Source organism: Pagrus pagrus (assembly GCF_965226575.1).
Source record: "Pagrus pagrus genome assembly, chromosome: 22".
Taxonomy (NCBI): Eukaryota; Metazoa; Chordata; class Actinopteri; order Spariformes; family Sparidae; genus Pagrus; species Pagrus pagrus.
The window spans coordinates 3,916,242-3,937,206 of NC_140204.1; the positions used below are offsets into that span (position 1 = coordinate 3,916,242).

At 43.8% G+C, this 20,965-nt stretch overlaps 1 protein-coding gene across 1 annotated transcript in view; it reads right to left on the reverse strand.

The window, feature by feature from the left end:
* The window catches only part of dachb (dachshund b), an 82,415-nt gene extending 61,840 nt beyond the window's left edge, over positions 1-20,575 (reverse strand). Inside the window, exon 1 of the mRNA XM_084343769.1 lies at positions 19,621-20,575. Within this exon, the coding sequence (XP_084199895.1) occupies positions 19,621-20,270 (650 nt within the window). The 5' untranslated portion in view covers positions 20,271-20,575. The remainder of the gene's footprint in view (positions 1-19,620) is intronic.
* Between the last annotated feature and the right edge of the window lie 390 nt (positions 20,576-20,965).

Genomic DNA, 20,965 nt, shown 5'->3' on the forward strand with positions numbered 1-20,965 from the left:
TTTTCCATTTTATTAAAAAGGAAGTGCAGGTTCATCTACAGGGAACAGACGTTATGATCGTTTGGCAGATTGAAGTTGTGATTTCGACGTCACGTTTGATTGGATGGGACTGTTGCGGCATTATTCAGCCTCGTCGTTTAAATAACAAGGTACGCCTCTGTTGTGACACAGCTCAATCGAGACACGAGTGTAACATGTTGATGACATGTTATCCATGCGACCCACCACCGGGGATAATTAAAGGGCAGCTAGCAGCCGTTAGCAGCTAACTCGACGAAAAACAGTAACCAAAAACGTCTGCAAGACAACGCCACAGATTTGCGGTGTCAGCTTGGAGTGATGGGGATGTCATCTATCCCGATATTTGGGTAGATGTCGATGCTGTTGGATCATGTCACCCCTCTTTTGCTTGCAGAGCGGTGGCATGCTATCCAAAATCACAAGTGGGAATGAGACTCAAAAATCTACTTTTCTTACCAATATCACCTTTAACGCTTCTAATAATTAACCGTGGATCCGGCTGCTGCCTGTCGATCTTGTTTGGATTTACTTTATGATCTCTGACTAGAGTAAAGGCTGTCACAGGCAAACAATTTACAACAAAAACAACAAACAAAATGGCGGTAAATGGAGAGAAAGTGGTAAAACTGTATAATGTTCTGAGCCAGTTTAAAAGTAGAGTCACAGTTTTGCATTTTTACTGCAAATTGCAGCATAATGTAGCAACATAAACTGTTTTAATGGATGTCCATCTCTGTTTTGTTGAATTTCGGGTTGCAACTACTTACATTTTTAAATCTATCGACTTGTTATGATCAGGATGCGAAGTCTTGATTGTCCGATTGGGTAAATTGATGCTCAAAAAATACATGAATGCTAACGACACGCAGGAGACTGAATTTTGCATGCAGACACAACTTAGCGTAAAATATGACGTGCCAATAAGTTGCATCATAAATGTTGTGTAGTCCTGTGTATCTGCTCTTGTTACACTGTATGCATATCATTATAAAAGCACATTTAGAGACAGGCGTCCCAGCGATCAGAGGCTGTAGATGCTGTGCTGTGTGACACCGGTCGATGCTTTGTTATCCATAAAAACAAACATGGCTGCCGCTGGAATCCAGGCTGAACCTCGACTCTTTGTTACGACCACATTGAAGTCTTTAAAGGAATGTTTTTGAATGGGAACACACCGACGAATGAACCGCAGCCTTTTTTTTTCTAAATGAACGCTTCATTAACATGTTCATGTCTCATAAACTACAGCTGGGACTCCGGAGCAGGTTCCAGGCTCCGGTCCAGCCGGTTTCCTGATGACCACAGTCCGCTCTGTCCCAGGCCGAGGCTAAATTTACTCAGTGTGGGTTACACGCTGGAAAAAAGGTTAAGAGCTCCTGATATAGGCTGAATAAACACACGCGCTCTTTATTTCTGCTCCGGGTGCACTGACTCTTTTTAAGAATGGTGCTGTATTTATCCAGGAGAATGTTTCATGAGCATGTTTACGCTAATTTTTAATGACTTCCTGTTGCACATTCTCACACTCCCACACATTCACAGCCACAGTGTGCTGCTGCACTGCAGACTGTACTGCAAGTCAGGAGGTCAGTGCCTTCTGCGGAGCCACATCGGGTTATATTTGATGTCGCTGAAGTCCGTTTATACTACACTGCATCAAACCTGTGAACTGTACCCACAGAAATGACAGAATTAATATAATATGTGAGTAAATTCACTGTAAATGTCTCACAAAGCCTCCAGAGTGAAATATTATTGGGATAATGTTGGAAAAACATTCTGTGCAACCAGCTTTGAGTATCACCAGCATCAGAACTACTAGTTGGTTGAACTTATTATTATTTTATCAGTGTAAACAGTTACACAATCTAATTTATACAACCCTCATTGCAATTGTGGGATATTTTGGAACCAGTGGAACGAGATGAAGCCTGCGCCACGACAAAACAATACAGCTTGACGTCGATATCGGATCCTGAACGATGTCAATTTTATGAAATCTGTTTTGATAAACGATCACATGACACATACACGTGGTGAGCCCCGCCTCTGGCCTCCAGACAGCCAATCACCAGCACCGTTAGATCTTGGTACAACAAGAATGCCGCGTGCTCATTGGCTGACTGATGCTGATGAGATTGACTCCTTAGGTATTGAAATTTGGTATCAAACGACAAAACGTTCTTTGATGCTCAAGAGTATCGAGGCGATTCAGTTTGATACCGAGCCCTAAAAACTCCAACGTGTTCACTGTTTTTACACTACAACACTTTGTTTTACCATCTGATGACAAGAAATCTGAATTCTGCAGCAAAATCTGAGAACTGATGATGTTAAAAAAGACAAATATCCCAAAATAAGAGCAACACTGGACACTCAGTACTCATCTAAAGGAGCAAAGACAGAAGAGCTGAAGTGTAGAAACATCATTTAACTGTGACAAAAACAAAATAAAAATATTTATATTCAAATCCAAAGTCTGGGTGTCCTCTAACACACACACACACACACACACACACACACACACACACACACTGTAGTTGTTGCTTACATAGACGCTCTTTCTGTCCTGTAAACTGCAATAAACCCAAACACACACACAGACACACCGTAAATCTCACCATAATACGCCCTCTGAGTGTACGTGTGTGTGTGTTTACGTGTGTTTGTGAACCTATGTGTGTGTGTGTGTGTGTGTGTGTGTGTGTGTGTGTTTTATAGGTGTTGTAAATTTGGCTGCCGGCGTTGTTTTTATCAGCATATTCGCAAGCTGTTTAGCCAACGGTGCAGATGTCACTGTTACGACCACACACACACACACACACACACACACACACACACACACACACACACACACATAAACACATCAAGCAATACACACATAAAGATGTAGAGAGAATCATGTACACACACACACACACACACAGGGCATTTGACACTGTTTATACAGTGTGGTATGTGTGTATAATCCTATCTAAATTCACCTGTGTGTGTGTGTGTGTGTGTGTGTGTGTCTGTCACACACGTGCAAGCCGACCCAGCACCACCATTTGCATCTGCCTGCGTAAGCCCGTATGATCTTTTTTTTTCTTCCTCCTCCTCTTCTTCTTCTTCTTCTTCTTCTTCTTCGCTCTTTTTTTAAACGTATGCGTGTTCGCCGCGCACGCATGCAAGTGTGTGAAGGTCAGCGGCGGAGTGTGTGTGCGTGCGTCCGAGTGCGAGTGAGTGTTATTTGATTAATGCTGAGAACCGTGGAGTGTTTAGAAAGAGGTCGCGACCTTTCAGCTTCCATTCAATCAGACAGAGAGAGAGAGAGAGAGAGAGAGAATACCTCCATCCTCTTTTTTCTAACCTCGCTCGCTCTCTTCGGGCTTTTTTCTGGCCCCTTGAGAATCTGATAAGCCTTAGTCAGCACACACACACACACACACACAGACACACACACACACACACAAATGCTAATAAAGCCAGCTCCTTATTTACCTGGCGTGCAGCGACCACACTCGAGCTGTATGGCCGACAGCACGCCGGCGCTTTTTTAACAGTTTTTACACCCAAACAATATTTTAAACATCCGAGCGTCCTCGTTAGAAGGAACAGCAGCGTCGCTCGTTTGTCCGATTAACTCAGATGACCTCGACACTGACGAGGACCTGTAACGAGCCACGACGACGCTTTGTATCCAAAATGCAACGTAACTTCAGAAGCCTTGAGGCGGCGTCCTCGATGTCGTGTCTCGTCCCACGACAGTCCGAAAATAATCAGGAGACAATTATTATTAATTAACTAACTAACAGGAGAAAAACACACAACAAATACTCGCAATTGAGAAGCTGTGACCAGAAAACAATGATTAGACCATGAGCCGGTGTTTCCCCGTCGGTTTGTGGACGACTTGGGAGTCACGTCGTTATGATCACTTTCTCTGTGGACACACGTTTTGAAAACCTGGAGCAGATAATGAACAAACACACAAAAGGCTTAACGATAAATACCTGCTGAGGAAGAGTGGCTGAGCCTTGACCGAGTCTGATTACACCTTCACCACAGAGGTGGAGGATCAGATTATAGTTGTATTTTAAGCGTTTTTCTGCAGTATTCAATGGTTTTGGATCACCAGATAGAAATATTGTTTATTTTTAAGCTTGCTGTGCTGGTATTGGCTATAAAATAGTGAAAAATGTTGATCAGTGTCCCCACAACCCAAAGAAAAATTCAGTTTGCTGTCAAGAAACCAGACAACATTCAGATTCAAGAAGCTGGAATCAGAGTTGTGTTTGTTTTCAGCGTCCTTCAGTGAAACCGATGCATTTTATTAATCAACCCTCCTGGACCAGAACTTATCGTCTCACCAGTACCTGAAACAACACGCCGACACCAACAAAGCCCTTTTGCATTCTTTGCAACACAAACACAGGCTGAATGGGAGCAAATCTCTCAAATCTGGCGGTAAGCCTTCCCAGAACAGCGTCGGCTGCGGAGTCCAACGATCACATGTTGGCCCGACGCTCAGGTGTCCGCATACATTCGGCCACGTACTGTAGCTCTTCCTCCATCCGCTGATCTCCTCTTTCTCTGAGTCAACACTTTCTTTTCTCCCCCCTCTCTCTCTCTCTCTCTTTCTCCCATGTCATCTCTTTCCCTTCCTCCTCTTCCTCGCCCTTCATCTCGCCTCCACTATCTGTTAATTTGCTCTCTATCTCCCTCTCTCCTCTCTTTGAACCTCTCCTTTAGCCCCTGCGGCCCCAGCCAATTACACACTGTTTGTCCACCCGTTTTCAATAAAACACTGCTTCCCTCCTTCCATTCCTTCCCCTCCTCTGTTTTCCTCCCCCTCTCTCCCCCCTCTGTCCACCCCCGACTGCTTCCGTCCACTCCCGTCCTCCCTCCCTTCGTTCCCTTTTTTCATTTTTAATTAACTTCTTTTGTAACTTGGAGGCGACCCCCCTCCTTCAACATGCCTCTTGCACTCCCACACTTTCTCACAAACACACACACACAGACACACACACCAACACACACACTCATCTGTGTGAGACTTGGCCTTCGTCGGCGCACACAAACACACATGTAAATGGAGGTTAAACATGCTATTTACATATCAATTACAGGCAGACACCGAATCAATGATTAATGCGGGCTCAGATTAGCGCCGAGCCCGCTAGCTTAAACTAATCTGCTGGTGTTTAACTGCCGTGTCCGACCAGTTAAAGATTTTATACATTTGATTAAGATTTGAAGGGTTTTTATTGAAAGTTGATTACTTTCAGTCTTTGAATCAACCACGTGTGACAGGCTACTATTGCTAGCTTAGCTGCTATCAGCCAGCGAGCTAGTGTGTGTTGAATTTTAGATTTTATACATGTGATTTACATTGAAATTAAGTGAGGTTAAATGTCTTTGTGATTGAATTAGTTTTAGTGTTTTTATCAACAAATGACGGTAGTTGGGAGCAGTTTTTAGCCTGCTAGCTTAACTGCTACTAGCTTTTCAAAAAGGCAGTCTATGTCAAACCTATAAAAAGTTGTTAATTTGATTTTAAATTAGTTCTTTAATGAGACAAATGGCCGAATCAGTGGTCGAATTAATTTGGATCCATTTCGCTTCAATTTCATTAAATCAGTGATTAATGTCGGCTCAGATTAGCGCCGAGCCCGCTAGCTTAAACTAATCTGCTGGTGTTTAACTGCCGTGTCCAACGAGTTAAAGATTTTATACATCTGATTAAGATTTGAAGGGTTTTTATTGAAAGTTGATTACTTTCAGTCTATGAATCAACGACGTGTGTCAGGTTGTGTAGCCTACCTAGGCTACTCCTAGCTTAACGCTATCTGACAGGAGGATAGTAAGTGTCAAATATAAGATTTTATACATATTATTAGATTCAGATTTAATGAGGTTAGAGGTCTTTTTGTAATAAAATGAATTTGGATTAATTTCACTCTTTCAATCAAAATCATGGCAGGCTAGTTAAGAGCACTTTAAAGGCTGCTAGCTTAACGGCTACTAGCTTTTACAGAGGTCAACCTATGTCAAGCCCATACATAGCTGTTCACTAGATTAAATTAGATGAGCTCTATAATTAATGGCTGGATTCATTTGGATACATTTCAGTCATTAAATCAAAGACTAGCTAGGCCTGCACATCTAGGCTAAAGGCTTGATAAACTAAAGAGTTCATAATTCGGTGGCATTTTTGTGGCAAGTTATTTGAAATTTAATCATTTTACAATTAATTTTTACTAATTTAAGTAACTCTAAACCTGCTAGCTCACCTGCAACTAGTAAGAATTTCTCACCTGAAGGAATTCATGATTTAAAAATGTTTTTAAAATGTATTTATTTAACCTGAATAGATGATGAAGCTCAGCTCTGTATAAGAAAGCAGAAACAGTCTGTTTAAAAGCAGGAAACGGTCGACCAGGGCCCAAAAAAAAGGCTTATAAACACATATTTACTCACCGGAAACAATCCGGCCAGCATCATAATTAAAAACCTCAGTTAACGAACGAACAGCGAGTCGGTCTTTATGTGTGACTGCTCTATATTTCACTGTGCTTTCATGTTACAGTTTGTGGTTTTATTGGTTCGACTGTGCTTTTATGTCGCGGTGCAGAATGTGATTTTACTGCCTTTAGCTCGAGGTTTAATTTTGCTTTACTTTATGATAATCCTGCAGGCTGTTCACGTGCTCTTCATGTGTTAAGACTGCAAAACTTTATACACGAAGTGGACGAGGAACCGCGTTTAAAGTAAGATTTGTTCTGCATGTTCTGTGTTTTATAGTCTGTGTTTGTACCTCGAGTGATGGAGGGGAGGGAGGGCAAAGGTCATACATGGAGTCTGAACTTACAAAGACAAGAATTTCAGCCTTAATCAATCATAATCTCATAATAATCAACTTATTGTGTTGATTCTTAAACTTCCCAGCCTTCGCTTTCTGCTTCAGCGTCTTAAATTGGCAGTTTTTCTTATGCAGTTCTGCATAGAACACTTCTATAAGACGCGTTTTAAGGAAATACCTCCCGATTTACGAGGAATGTGTCATTTAAATTGGATTAAGGATCTTCTGAATGAACGAACAAACACAAGAAAGTTTGAAATGGAAGAAAAATAAACAAGACTTCTTGCAGGAAATCTTCAAATCCTACATCTTAGCCGTTTTTCAGGAAAAACCTTGCGACTTTGATGAGATGCCAAACAACCCTCCCCCCCTCCTCACCCGTCCCTCTACCTGTCCCTCTCTCTTTTTTAAAGGTGGAGTGCAATGCGATGATTTATTGGTGACACCAATATGTCAAACACAGTGAGGAGGGGGAGAAAAAAAAAAGAGGAGGAGGAGGAGGAGAAGGAGGTGAAGAGGAAAAACAGATACAGAAAATAGAAAAAGAAAGAAAGCAAACAGAAATAGATGAAGTGGGAGAAAAAGGAAGCGAAAGACAAAAAGATGTTGTGCAAACTAAGACCGATTCAACAGTTACAGTGACGAGAGCCCGAACACCCACCGCACACACACACACACACACACACACACACACACACACACTGAACGTGGAGGTTTTTTTTTTTTGACAGCGAAGCATGTATTGTTGCATTGTTTCCTTTGAGTAGAAAATTACAGTGGACCGGATCGCTTCAATGACAAGCTATCAAAACGACAGCACGTCTGCCTGCACACACACACACACACACACACACACACACCATGCAGCAGGCTATCACATATACACGAGTTAACATTCAAACACATTTACGCGCGTGTGTGTCGCCGCTGCTACTGAATGACAAGCTCATAGCTGCGAAAACAATGTTTTCCAGATATGCGCGTTGGGAAACTCTCAGCCTGCTGCCGAAGCTGCGAGCCGGAGGAACAACAGACGCGTTCAGAGGCTGAGAGATGTGTGGAAATCCTTTATATGCTAAATATGCAGGTGCGAGTCAGTTTAAATCGGTTGTTTAAACAGTTTGGTCTCTGATTTTGCGTCGATTCACAGTCGGCACGAGCGAGAAGTGGAAAATGTTTGGAGACACTGTTGTGATCTTAAAGAAACATTTATCAAGTTTTAAACCAACAACATGAGATTTGAGTAAAGTTTGGAAGAAGAAACAAAAGAAAGGAGCAAAAACTTCCCTCATCTTCGCAGCGTTGAGCCTCTTGAGGTGCCGACACCAAAAATAAGAAGTGTTATCGTGTCTGAAACAGATGTTGCACCACTGTATAAGTTTCTTACACATCTGTGCGGTTGTGGTCGACTTTTATACACAATAATCTTGTGTATTATACTGCTTTGTAATTGCAGTATAAATACCCAAAAGATTATTAAGGTACAGTCAATGTCTTCATCACAAAAAAAGGACATTAGAGGACAGAAACATGGAGCAACTTTACAGGATGAGAGTCACAATGTGTATTTTCTATATCGTCAATAAATCCTGTAAAAAGATCAACACTGCACCGCGCTGACTGGAGGAAGAAGAAGAAGAAGAAGAAGAAGAAGAAGAAGAAGAAGAAGAAGAAGAAGAGGCGCTGACTGGTCCCTGCTGAAGACGTAAATCTTACAAGCTCACAGATATATGGGGCGTTTCTTTGGGGGACTACTTTCAGTGGTGGATTAACACACATGGGGCGTCAGGATTCGATTTGACTTTGGATTTAAAAGTCTTTTTGTTTGACTTAAACTTTTATGCCCTGACGACTGTCTTTTACATCTTTTTAATTTGGTGCACTTGAACGCACCGTGACGTCCCTGTCGGCACACCTTTGATCGTACGAAGCAAAGGTAAATTTAAGAGTTTGAGACGTGCACCTGAATGCACCATGGACCCATGGTGCATTCAGGTGCAGTTTGTGAGAAAAGTCTCCTCAAAAAATCAACTTCTCTCACAAACTGCACCTTTAATGTCGATAAACTCCCTGACGGCCTCGTAAAGAAAACGTCCAACATCTCGTCCTCTGAAGAGAAACTCACGACCTCGCCCAGAAGGAACTGATTCAGAGGTCAAAGGTCAAAGAAGGCTGGTGGTTAAAGCTGGGCTGAATGTAATTGAAAACTCGTGGAGACGTCTGGTCAGACGGTACGTACATATTGCACATTGTTAAACACACAACACAGACCTGCTTCACAATGAAATACATCATCATGATGTCATTTAAACACAACTCAGCCCAGTCCGAGTCTCAAAATGTGGACTTCTTGCTTTGAAAATTGAACAAAGACTCTTAAAGTTAACTTGAGGAAGCAGTTAAAGTCTAAACTTCAGGTAGAAGCTCCACGCGCTCACGACGAGATAAATAAAAGTAATAATTAAGACGATTAAGTTGTCACACTCTTAACTTTTACATGTTTTTCGTGACCGTCGTTTTTTTTTGTCACAACTTTTCCATTTTTCTCGTCCAGATTCTTTTTTGTAAACGCAAAACAAAAGAAACACAAAGTTTGGCTGCAGCGCTCGCATGTTTGTTGTGCGCTCACACACACACACACACACACACACTCACACACACACACACTCACACACACACTCCCACGCCGGGCCCGAGTGATGAGAACTCCTTCCTCCATAAACGTCTCAGTCAGTTTAACCACTGTTATTATTCTAATCATGATGACATGTTTTTAAATGGATTATTATACGTTTTCATTAATAACACGCTGTCTGGGAAGGAAGGAGTGTTGACGCGCACACACACACACACACACACACACGGTGATACAAACTTAAACACACAAACAAAAGCAACAAAAAAAAAAGAAATATGTGCAATAAAAACTTTTTTTTTTTTAAAGAAAACACACTCACATGCTCCTGACATGTTTTCACTGCTAATTACAAATTACACCAAGTTAAAGTTTTTGTTAATAACACGCTGTCTAATAAAGTTTTCTATGACGAGGGTGGGCGACACACACACACACACACACACACACACACGTATGCTCTTGTCATGTTTTTAATTGATTTCAGCTATAATTATTTATAATAAAACACACACACACACACACACACACACACTCGTCTGTACGTCGGGTGATAATTACATTTTTCTTCCCGTTTTTATTAATAACATGTTGTCCGTCCGACACACACACACACACACACACACACACACACACATCACCTGTCATCCCCCCGCTGGCCTCTCTTTACCCTCTCAGCTCCTCCTCTCTCTCCTCCTTTCATCTCCTCCTTCCCCTCTGACCGCCTCCTGCTCCCTCTCTCTCTCTCTCTCTCTCTCTTTGATACTGCAGTTGGTGGATGACGCTCGGCCGAAACTGTAAATCTGTCCGTTGTTGCTTCTTCAAACACACACACACACACACACACACACACACACATACACACAGACAGACACACACACACCTCTGACAAGCTGTCACAATAAATAGAGAGATAAGACCAGGTGGAAGAAGAAGTAGAAGACGACGAGAGGGAGGGAGGGAGGGAGGGAGGGGAGGAGTAAATGACAAGAAGATTGAATAAAAGGAGGATGTGAGGGAGGAGGACAAAAAAGAAACAAGAGAGGAGAGAGGTAAGATGGAGGAGGAGGAGCTGGAGGGAGGAGAGAGAGGTGGAGCAGAAGAAGTGGAAGAGGAAAAGAAAAAGGAAACAGCAGCACAGGAGAAGATGGAGGAGGAGATGAAGCTGGAAGGGAAAGAAAAAGGAGAGGAGAGGATGAATAGATGGACTGAAATAAGGAAGAAAGGAGGATGAGGGAGGAGACGAGATCAGGTGGAAGAAGATGAAGAAGAGGAGGAAGAAGAAGAAAAGGAAAAGCAGGAACTAAAGGGAGGAGAAGAAGAAAATGAAGAAGAAGGAAGAAGGGGGAAAAAGAAAAAGAGGCTGTTGAATAGAGAGAGAGAGGAAACATGAGGAGTCAGTGAACAGTTGGACCAGAAGGAGGAGGAGAAGGAAAGAAAGGAGGAGGAGGAGGAGGGTCAGATAAACAGATGGAGGAGGTGGTAGGAGGGGAGAGGAAATGATAGGATGAAGATGGACCCAGAGGTGGAAGAGAAAGAAGGAGGAGAGACAGGAGAAGTGGATGAACAGGTAACAGGTGAGAGAAAGGGAGGCTGGTGAATGAGGAGGAGGAGGAGAGGCTGAGGAGGAGAGGATGAACAGATGAGGAGGAGGAGAAGAAAAAAGACAAAATAAAAAGGTGAAGAGGTGAGAAAAGAGGAGATGGATAAGAAGACATTAGGAGGAGACGGGGAGATCTGGAGGGGAGAGATTAAACCTGAGGAGGAGGTGAAAGGAGGAGCAGAGGAAAGAGATATGACAGAGGGAGGAGGAGGATGGAGAGATTACCTGGTGAACGAGAGGAGAAGCTGTTGTGACACTCCCTAATGTGATTTCTAACCAATCTGCTAAGTGCAGCGAGGAGGTGTGTGTGTGTGTGTGTGTGTGTGTGTGTGTGTGTGTGTGTGTGTGTGTGTGTGTGTGTGTGTTCACAGGCATCAAATAATCTTGTTGCTGATAACACCCTCCTCCTCCCCTCTCCCCTCTCCTCCCTCCTCTCCTCCCTCCTCCCTCCTCCCTCCTCCCTCCTCTCCTCTCCTCCCTCCTCCCCCTTTCATCCAGGCAGTTAAATATTAAAATGTTTATTTGTTGTGTTTTCTGTCCACAATAAATCTTAAAACATCAGCGTCGTGTTTTGTTGTTGGACTCATTTAGACTTTTTCTTTTTAAAAAGTCGACTTTTAATCTCATTATTCTGTCTTTAGCTCATGAGTTTGACTCTTTGTCCCTCAGTGGTGACTTCTCAGCTCAACATATATAAAACATAAGAATATTTCACTTTTCATTTTAACCCTCCTGACTGACTTTAATCTCATAATTTTGATGCATTTTTTTAAGGCAAGTTTATTTGTACAGCACAATCCAGACACAAGGAAACTCAAAGTGCTTTACAGGAGCATAAAATTACATTTAACATACATTTAAACTAGTGAAGAAGCAGGAAGGTGAGCTCAAACAGAAGGTTTAAAAGAGACGAGGCCAGACTTTCACTTTTCCTGTAAGTGAATGAACAGACTGACGACTCCAGCTCCTCCTGAACACGAACGTCTCATCGGCAGATTATCTCTCTCTCTCTCTCTCTCTATCATTGTTAATGTCTCTCGCCCCCTCCTCTAACAGACTCTGAAGTCGAGACTGAAACAGCCTTTGTGAAACATTATCTATTTCCCAACACACACACACACACACACACACACACACACACGTTGACCTGCCTCTCCCCTCTCGCTGTTTTGTTCAGTCCGCACCCTCACACACACACACACACACACATGCACACACACACACACACATACACACACACACACACACACACACATGCACACACACATGGGGGGAGAGGATCGTTTCTGTTCTGTGGTGACAGAGGGTCATATTTCTTGCTTTGATCTTCACCTCTCTCTCTCTCTCTCTCTCTCTCTCTCTCTCGCTCTGTGAGCGAGAGAGAGAGAGAGAGAGAGAGAGAGCATCTCCCCTCTATGTCTCTCGCCCCGGCTGGTCGCTCGGTGGCTGGTTGGCCTCTCAGACTCTGCACAGAAACCCCGTAATAAACCTCAAATCGGACACAGGAAGTGAAGAACGAGCGACTCGCTCTACGTCAGACGCGTTGCTGACGACAGATCGTTATCGCGTGTAACCGTACCGGCGGCGGCGCGTTACCCTGCTTATACAACAGCCCGCGGGCAAAGAGAGAAGTGCTCGTGTTTAAGGAAGTTTTTTTTAAAAATGGGAACTTTTGTGTTTTGTCACGAACAGCTGGAGCCTGTCGAAACAGCTGCACACACACACACACACACACACACACACACACACAGCCTGCATCAGAGCACTGAGGATGAAATAATACACGCCCCTCCAGCCAATCAGAATCCAGTGTTATCTGTGGCGATGGTTCAAAGACGTGAGAAACTTTGAAGAGAAACGCACAAAATAAACAAACTTTTTTAATCTCATCTCGTGTAAAAGTGTCGAGTTGTTCAGTTTATACTGAAAACAAAGTTCAAAGATTGTCCGAGCTTCATTTCTTTATGATTAAGGTGTAAAAAATAAAGCATTCGTGGAGTCATGGACGGATTTTAAACCACCAGCCGTCAAAACCAAACAAAACATGTTCAACGTCTGCACCTACCAACCAGCTTTTTATATCATTAGATCTATAAATATCTAACTGGTCATAAAGATCTTAAAATTTGACATAATTAGTCCATTAAAAATGGAAATTTCCATCATCAGCAGGTTTGATTTACGTCAGAAAAAAGAAAAACTGGCATAAAAACACCAGACATCATCTTTTTTTACTCCACGCATTCTTGGGCCTACATTACCCACAATGCAACGCAACCACCAACAGTCCAGTAGGAGATTCAGGTGTGTGCGTCATGCTAGTAGCAGCGGATGTAGCCTGCAGCAGAGGTGAAAGGCACCTGCGGAGGTTAAGGTGAACTCACTTCGACGACCGACGCCGACTCAAGTGACATCACTCGGGGCAGTCTATCAGACGTCACACAGCGCCCTCTGGAGGCGGTAAAGACTTTATACAACCTCCGACCAACTGAATACCCCTCGGTATCAGTGACAGTCCCTCCTCTAGCATCAGTGTTTGGTTTGTCCCTTCTGGGCCACCATAGAAACATGGTGGAAGATAAAAGTCTCGCTCTAAAAGGTCAAGAAAACACAATAGCTCTCAGTTTCAGGCGATTCTACACTCATGAAAGCGTCTTTATAAACTTTAACACTTTGTAGATTCTCGTTTCTGATTGGATGACCGATCAATTCATCACCGATCAATGATGATAAAATGTGTGTAAACGCTCTTAAAGCACACGACCACACAGCAGCAGCAGCAGCAGCAGCAGCGAGGTGACCTCAGCTCCTCGCCAGCCAACGCTTTAACCTTTATCAATTAACCAGCAGCACAAAGCGGAGCTGAAACCAGACACACACACACACACACACACACACACACACGTAAACCAGCAAACAACACACACAAATATCCGCAAGACACACACACACGAAAACAGGCGAATATGAACACTGCCGCAGACACACACACACACAGATGTAACCTGACACAGTGTGACAACTGATAGCTCTGTTTGTGCTCGCCAGACAATCACACACACACACACACACACACACACACTCTCACAGACATACCTCAGCCAGAAGGCAAAACAACTGACCGTGTTGTGTGTGTGTGTGTGTGTGTGTGTGTTTTACAAACCACTGTGCTCCATTAAAAGAACTTAATGCCCCATGCAAAGAATGAAAAACACAAAATTGATGAAAGGAGCTCACGCTGAGTGTGTGTGGACGTTATCCTGCCAGTGTGTGTGTGTGTGAAGCCGCAATGTTTCACAAAAACAAAACGACTTTGCTCCCCCTGTGTTACAAACAATACGACCTCCATCATCGGTGTGTGTGTGTGTGTGTGTGTGTGTGTGTGTGTGTGTGTGTGGGCTCTAACAGCCTGTCGTGATAAGGAGAGCCCAGAATAACACTCCGACATCAGCAACCCTCCCTCCTGTCACTCACTATCGATTCCCCCCTCTCTCTCACACACACACACACACACACTCACACACACACTATCACACACACACACACTATCACACACACACACACACACAAAATCAAGGAGGTGTTGAAGAAGCAGTGTAGACTCTCTCTGCTCCCAAAAAAAGATCAGTGCTTTGGTTAAAAACAGAGAATATTCAGTTTTACTTTGAAGGAGCACGCAACCGATATCCTACAAAATAAGAGTCTTACTCTTGCGAAGAAAAAAAAAAAACAGAGGAGGCCTCGGTGTGTTTTAAAAATAGCGCTTCACAAATCGTCGTTGAGTTTCGCTCTTCTACTTCCATCGCTTTTCATTTGTGCAACCGAGTTTAAAGGAACAGTTCACCCCAAAATGAAAATCAAGACATCACCTCCTCACCACCCCGCTGATGGGAAGTCAGGGGAAGTTTCGTCGTCCACGTCCTCCTAAACGACTGAAGTAGCTAGTGGGCGCTGAGGCTCGACCGCATGTTGAGGGTGGAGATAAAATAGTTTCAAATTAATTTGGGATCTCTGAGCTGAGAGGAGTCGAAAACATCACCCTCTGTTCCTGCAGTCTGCGAGTTGACATCCTGTTCAACCAAACTCCATTCAAAAAACAGGTGTTTTTGGTCAGGCCATATTTTTTCACCATATAAACTGTAGTTGCACCAAAACAAAGACTTTCTTCTGATTGACTTCGATCTACGGACACAGTCGGCACACCTGTCACTTACTCATGACGTCAGTAACAAACCGAATAGATCCAGGATTAATACATTTTTGAACCAGAACAACACAAACCTTAAAGGGTAAGTTCACCCAGAAATGAGAATTTAGTCGCTTCTTAAGTAGCCAAAGACTTGTTTTAAAAACGTAAAAAAACAACCAAAAAAAACAATAAATGGCTCCATACAGCTCGTCCAGCTAAGTCTTCAGAAGCTCCAAGATCCCAAATTGATTTTAAAAGACATTATTTACACCCTCGACATGCGGTTGAGCTCGTGCACGCTAACACTTTTAGCTTAGCGGCTTTGAAAAAGGTGTAAACAACATCTTTTTAAATCAATTTGTGATCCTGGAGCTTCTGAAGACCAAAACAAGTCTCCATCTACTTCAGTTGTCGAGGAGAACGCTGCCACGCCGTTTAGCTGTGAAGCTCCAGAAATGTTTTGTGATCCAGGAAACTTCACCTGACTTTCCATCAGCGTGAGGGCGAAGTGTTGCCGATGTCAACCCCACAAACACTCCAGTGGCACTCAGACCTTTACAGCATTAAAGAAAAGCTTGTTATCAGTGAGTAATGGAGGGATCTGGTGTGCGGTGAGGTCTGAGCTTCTACACCATCGGGTATTTGAAGCCTGCACGTCACAGAGTTGATGTCATCTCCTTTAAATAACTCATATTTAATTTTCCAACTTTAGCAGGATGTGTGGAACTGTTTCACTTTGCACAGCTGCTTTATTTCTGTGTTTCGTGTGCTTCCCTTCAGCTGAAGCAGGAAACGTCATCGAGAAACACAACACAAGTTAACATGAACTGTACTATCGATCGAGATGGACGTTGCTTTTATGGTTGCCGAGAAGACAAAGTATGCAGAAGCCCAGTGGGAGTTTTCTCCTTTTTTTTTCAGCTTTTAATTTTTCCTTTCTTTTCCCAGAGAGCAACGTCAGAGAGGGCGAGAGTGTGTGTGAGAGAGGCATTAGAGGAATGCCAATATGATTGGAGAGGGAGAGGAGTGTGTGTTCGCTGTGCGTCCGACAACAATAGCTCTCCAGCCGTGTTGTTTCATGCGCATTCACATGATCCATTATTGCCCCTGACATGTACCGCTGTGTGTGAGTGCGAGAGGAGGCCGAGTGATTGAGATGAAGAGACAGAGGAGAGAGGTGAAAGACGGCGATGAAGACGAAGGAGAAGAGACAATTAGGAGACAGAAATACACCCCTGATACGGATGGCAAAGACAGGGTGATAAAAAGAAGGCAAAAACAGGAAGAAGCGACCGTCCTCTTCAAAAACAAGACGGAGACGGAGCATTTCAAGCTTAATAAACTATAGACTTGCATGTGTGTGTGGTCAGCTAAAAAACAGAGGTCACTCTCCAGCAATCCAGTGACTCCACGGCAACACAATACACTGTTAATAATTAGCTGATACTGAGCAACCGCCACCTCAAACTCTCCATCTATCACTTTCATCTTTCGGGACAGCGACACAAAAATAAACCAGGGCTGAAAGCACATACGAGCGCGGACAACGTCCAGCGTTCCCACTGCGACCCTGATGTGAAATTCCAGGACTTTTCAAGGAGTTTCCAGAAATAAAGTCAGAGCACTTCCATGTTACATCCTCCTTGGTTTTGTTGTTGTTGTTTTTTTCAGAAATAGAAGCTTATCATCAACCCCGTGCTCCAAGTTTTGGAACTATTTAAATGTCAAGTATAATGTTGAGTGACTTTGGTGCCGAGCTACAGCTTGTTTACACTCCGTCAAACAAGCATACAAGCATGCCGAATTAGCTATTAGTATTTCCTGTTTGCAATGTTCCCATAAATGTACAGACAGCTATCACTGGATTACTTTGATACTAAAGAAAACCTAAAAATGTCATAATTCTAAGGCAAGTTCTGCAGTTATACAAAGCGTTTTTTTTTATATAACTTCTAAGCTGCTTTATGGACGTTTATTGAAAACAGACATCAAAGATAGTGATAACCTTGGGAAGTGCAAGTCACACTTAATCTAAAAATGTGTTTATCGAGTCTATGTGTTGACATCTGACTCAGTTATGACTGAGAAAAAATGTGAATATTAGCACAAAAGGCTCTCCACCAGACTACATTTACTCTTCCTGTTGTTTTTAGAAATTCAGCATGCACCTGTCCTTCACCTGACGCAGTATCTTTGCCTCCATCTTCCCCTCACAGCTGGATGTAAAGTGACTAATCTGTATTCATGTGTGACACATTTTTAGCGTTTTTTTCTCCAACGTTTAAGAGACGAGTGGAAGGACAGAGGCGTTTTACTTGAAACTCGACATCAGTGGAAGACAGAAGAAGAAAGAAGGACCAACTCTGCTCATACATGTTTTAAATATCAGTGGATCTCCTGGTTTCGTGACCTTCTCTGTCTGGAAAAACCCTCATAAAAGTCATGTTTGTCCTGGAATGTATTATCAGTGAAGGACAGTGGAAAGTATCACATGATGTAAAAATGTCTTTCTACTGTTACACAAACCGCCTTTTCTCTATGTAAACAACAAAGTCATGGATTGAGTGCATTTTGCTGTGAGCTACAACTTTTTATCCTTTTTTTTTTTTACATTTTGTCAATCAGCAACATTAAACGTATGCTGAATTAGCCATTAGCAGTTTCTGTTTGCAGTATTTTTATGGCTGTACCGACAACTATCACTGACTCTTTTGATACTGAAGTGAATCTAAAAACATGATAATTCTAAGGCAAGTTCTGCAGTTACACAGAGCAGCTCTGAGACGAGATTCTGCGTGTTAGAAACAACTGATGTCAAAAATAAAAGCACATTATCAGTTTTTGGGTTTTAAAGAACTTAGGTCAAACAAAAGACTCCTTTTTTAAAAAAACATACTCATTTTGTGCAGCTCGTTTCCCAGAAATTGAGCATTTATAATCCAAACTGACAGGATATCTCTCTTCCTGAGACGTTTGAGGACATCCAAGGTCTCGTGTCACTTTATGCTTTATCCAATTTAGCATTTTGATGCTAACATTTCAACAAAAAAAACCCTGAATTTAACTTTACATTTGCGCACGTGACAAAAAAAAAGAGGTTTTATCTCAGAGTACGGCTGCATGAAGGGATTTCACTTCAGATTAGTTATTGATTTCTCTAATCTCAGGATTTTTTCTAATTAACTTGTAACATTATTTGCTAAATTATGAAATATTTATGAGCGTATGAGGTGCGTCAGCCTCCTGTGTGCTTTTAAAACCAGCTGATGGGTTTCAAAATGGTGGAGATCCAAAAACTGTCACACAGGACAGGACAGGAGTTTTAATTTGAAAAGGACGAAGCAGCGAGTGTAATGGAAACAGTGTGAGCGAGCAGGTGACACACACACACACACACACACACTGACCGTTATACATAACAGGCATTAAAAAAAACACTCTGTAAAGTGTCTGTTTACACACAAACACACATTAAAGCTGCATTTCTCCTGCAAACACACACAGGAAACCTTTCTCTCTCTCACACACACACACACACACACACACACACACACACACACTGAGCGGTGAGATATAAAGTAATGGATTATGAGTATGAGAAGCTTTTCCATAACTAAAGTCAACAGACGGGTGTTTGCTTTGCGTTTGTTTGCCGTCAGTGTGTTTTTATTTCAATAAACCACAGAACTCGTAAAACATGTGTCCAGCGGCACGCACGCGCGCACACACACACACACACACACACACACACACGGTCGATACAGTAAAAGCATCATTTTCGACACCTAAGCAGAATAACAGAACAGGAAGTCTCAGTAATATAACCGCTACGCAAACAAGCCTCTGAGTCTTTAATGAATATTTAACTGGACATCCTCCTAAAAACTGCCATTTTTTTAAAGGGAGTCTGGCAGGAGTGTCACTGTGATCCATGCAGACAACAACATGCAATTAGTTAATGGTGACCAGCTGAGTTGAGGGGAGTTCAGGCAGAGTAATCATGAGGACAATCACCAGTAAAGATGAAGATTTTAAGGTTTCTTCTCCATCAGACTGACTTTAAAGAAAATATTTCCTCTAAGTATCCGGCAAACCAATCAGAATCAGCTGTTTCTGATTGAAGAACAGGTGATGTGCAGCCACAGAAACAGTGGAAATCTGAACCAGACCTCATAGAAAAAATGAGGAAAATAAGCCGCGCAGAAAAGTCCCTAAAGTCACTTTAATCGCTACGAACAAACCGAAAAGTTGCAGCCGCGCGGACTCAGTCTGGACACTTTTCAGGTTAAAACATGAGACATATGAAAGTGGTGAAGGTGCGGACCGACCTGGCGCTGGTGCAGTCCTGGTACAGCGTCTCGAAGTCCTTCCTGGAGATGAGCTTGCAGCGGTTCACGCCGGGCTGGATGGCGCCGAGCCCCCGCAGGACGCGCACCTGCTCCACGGTGCACACCACCGGGCTGATGTCCAGCCGCTTCAGCTTGGTGTAGACGGTGTGCAGCCCGCCCACCAGGTGCTTCAGGAAGAGGTCGAACACCTGCGGCAGGCAGATGAGCTCCTGGCCGTCCACGTTGAAGCTGGCCACCTTCACGCCGTGCACCTCCACCAGCTTGCACTCGCTGCAAAGTCCGGGGTTGGAGGAGGTCTGCGCCAAGCCGGGGGAGCCGGGGGTCAGGCCGGCTGAGCTGAGCGAGCCGAGCCCGGCGAGAGGTCCCAGAGCGGCGCCGCCTCCGGACACCAGCGGGGCGGCGCCGCCGTTGCCCAAGCCGGGCAGGAAAGCGCTGAGCATGCTGCTGGTGAGCCGCGGGGACGGCGACAGGGAGTGGGAGTGGGAGTGGGAGTTGGTGTGCGCCGGGCTGGAGGTGCCGGTGGAGGCGACGGAGGTGTGGTGCGCGTCCGGGCCCGAGCGGTAGAGCGCGGCCGGAGTTGGGGCGCCAGACCCCGGCGAGAGGAGCGGAGGGGAGCCGGGGAGCGACATGGAGGAGGCGGCGGTGGTGTAAGGAGTGGAGAGTGATGAAAGCGCGCACACACTCTCCTCTCTCTCTGCCGTTCACACACACTCACACACTTTTCTTCTTCTCGCTCTTTCCAGTTGGGAAAACACTTGTGCGTCCTCGCGTCTTCCTGCGTCTTCTTCCCCTCACTTTTTCCTCTTCGTCCTAATTTTCCTCCGCTCTCTCTCTCTCTCTCTCTCTCTCTCTCTCTCTCTCTCTCTCGCTCTCTCTCTGTTTCTATCCACAACACGCTCTCACTCTTGTTATCCGTGCGTGGAAAGCGGACTGTCCGGTCTGTGCGTAAAAGCGACTGGATCAGACTCCAGGTCAGCCCCCGTCCTGGTCCCGCCTCCGTTGCGCACGACTGACAGCCGTGTGGGCCAATCAGAGAAGACTCCTGGTTGAGCTGAGGATGTGATTGGTGGAGAGAGAGTGGGAGGACTTTATTACACTCCATTGATGTGTGTGTGTGTGTGTGTGTGTGTGTGTGTGTGTGTGTGTGTGTGTGTGTGTGTGTGTGTGTGTGTGTGTGTGTGTGTGTGTGTGTGTGTGTGTGCAGGGTATCGGTCAGATCTCTCCCTCTGCTGTTCCATAAACTTTCTCACGAGCTGCCTTGATTCGCAAACGGGAAGTTTTTATTTTTCTTCTTCGTCGCTTTTTTTTTTCTAGTCGAGCCTCT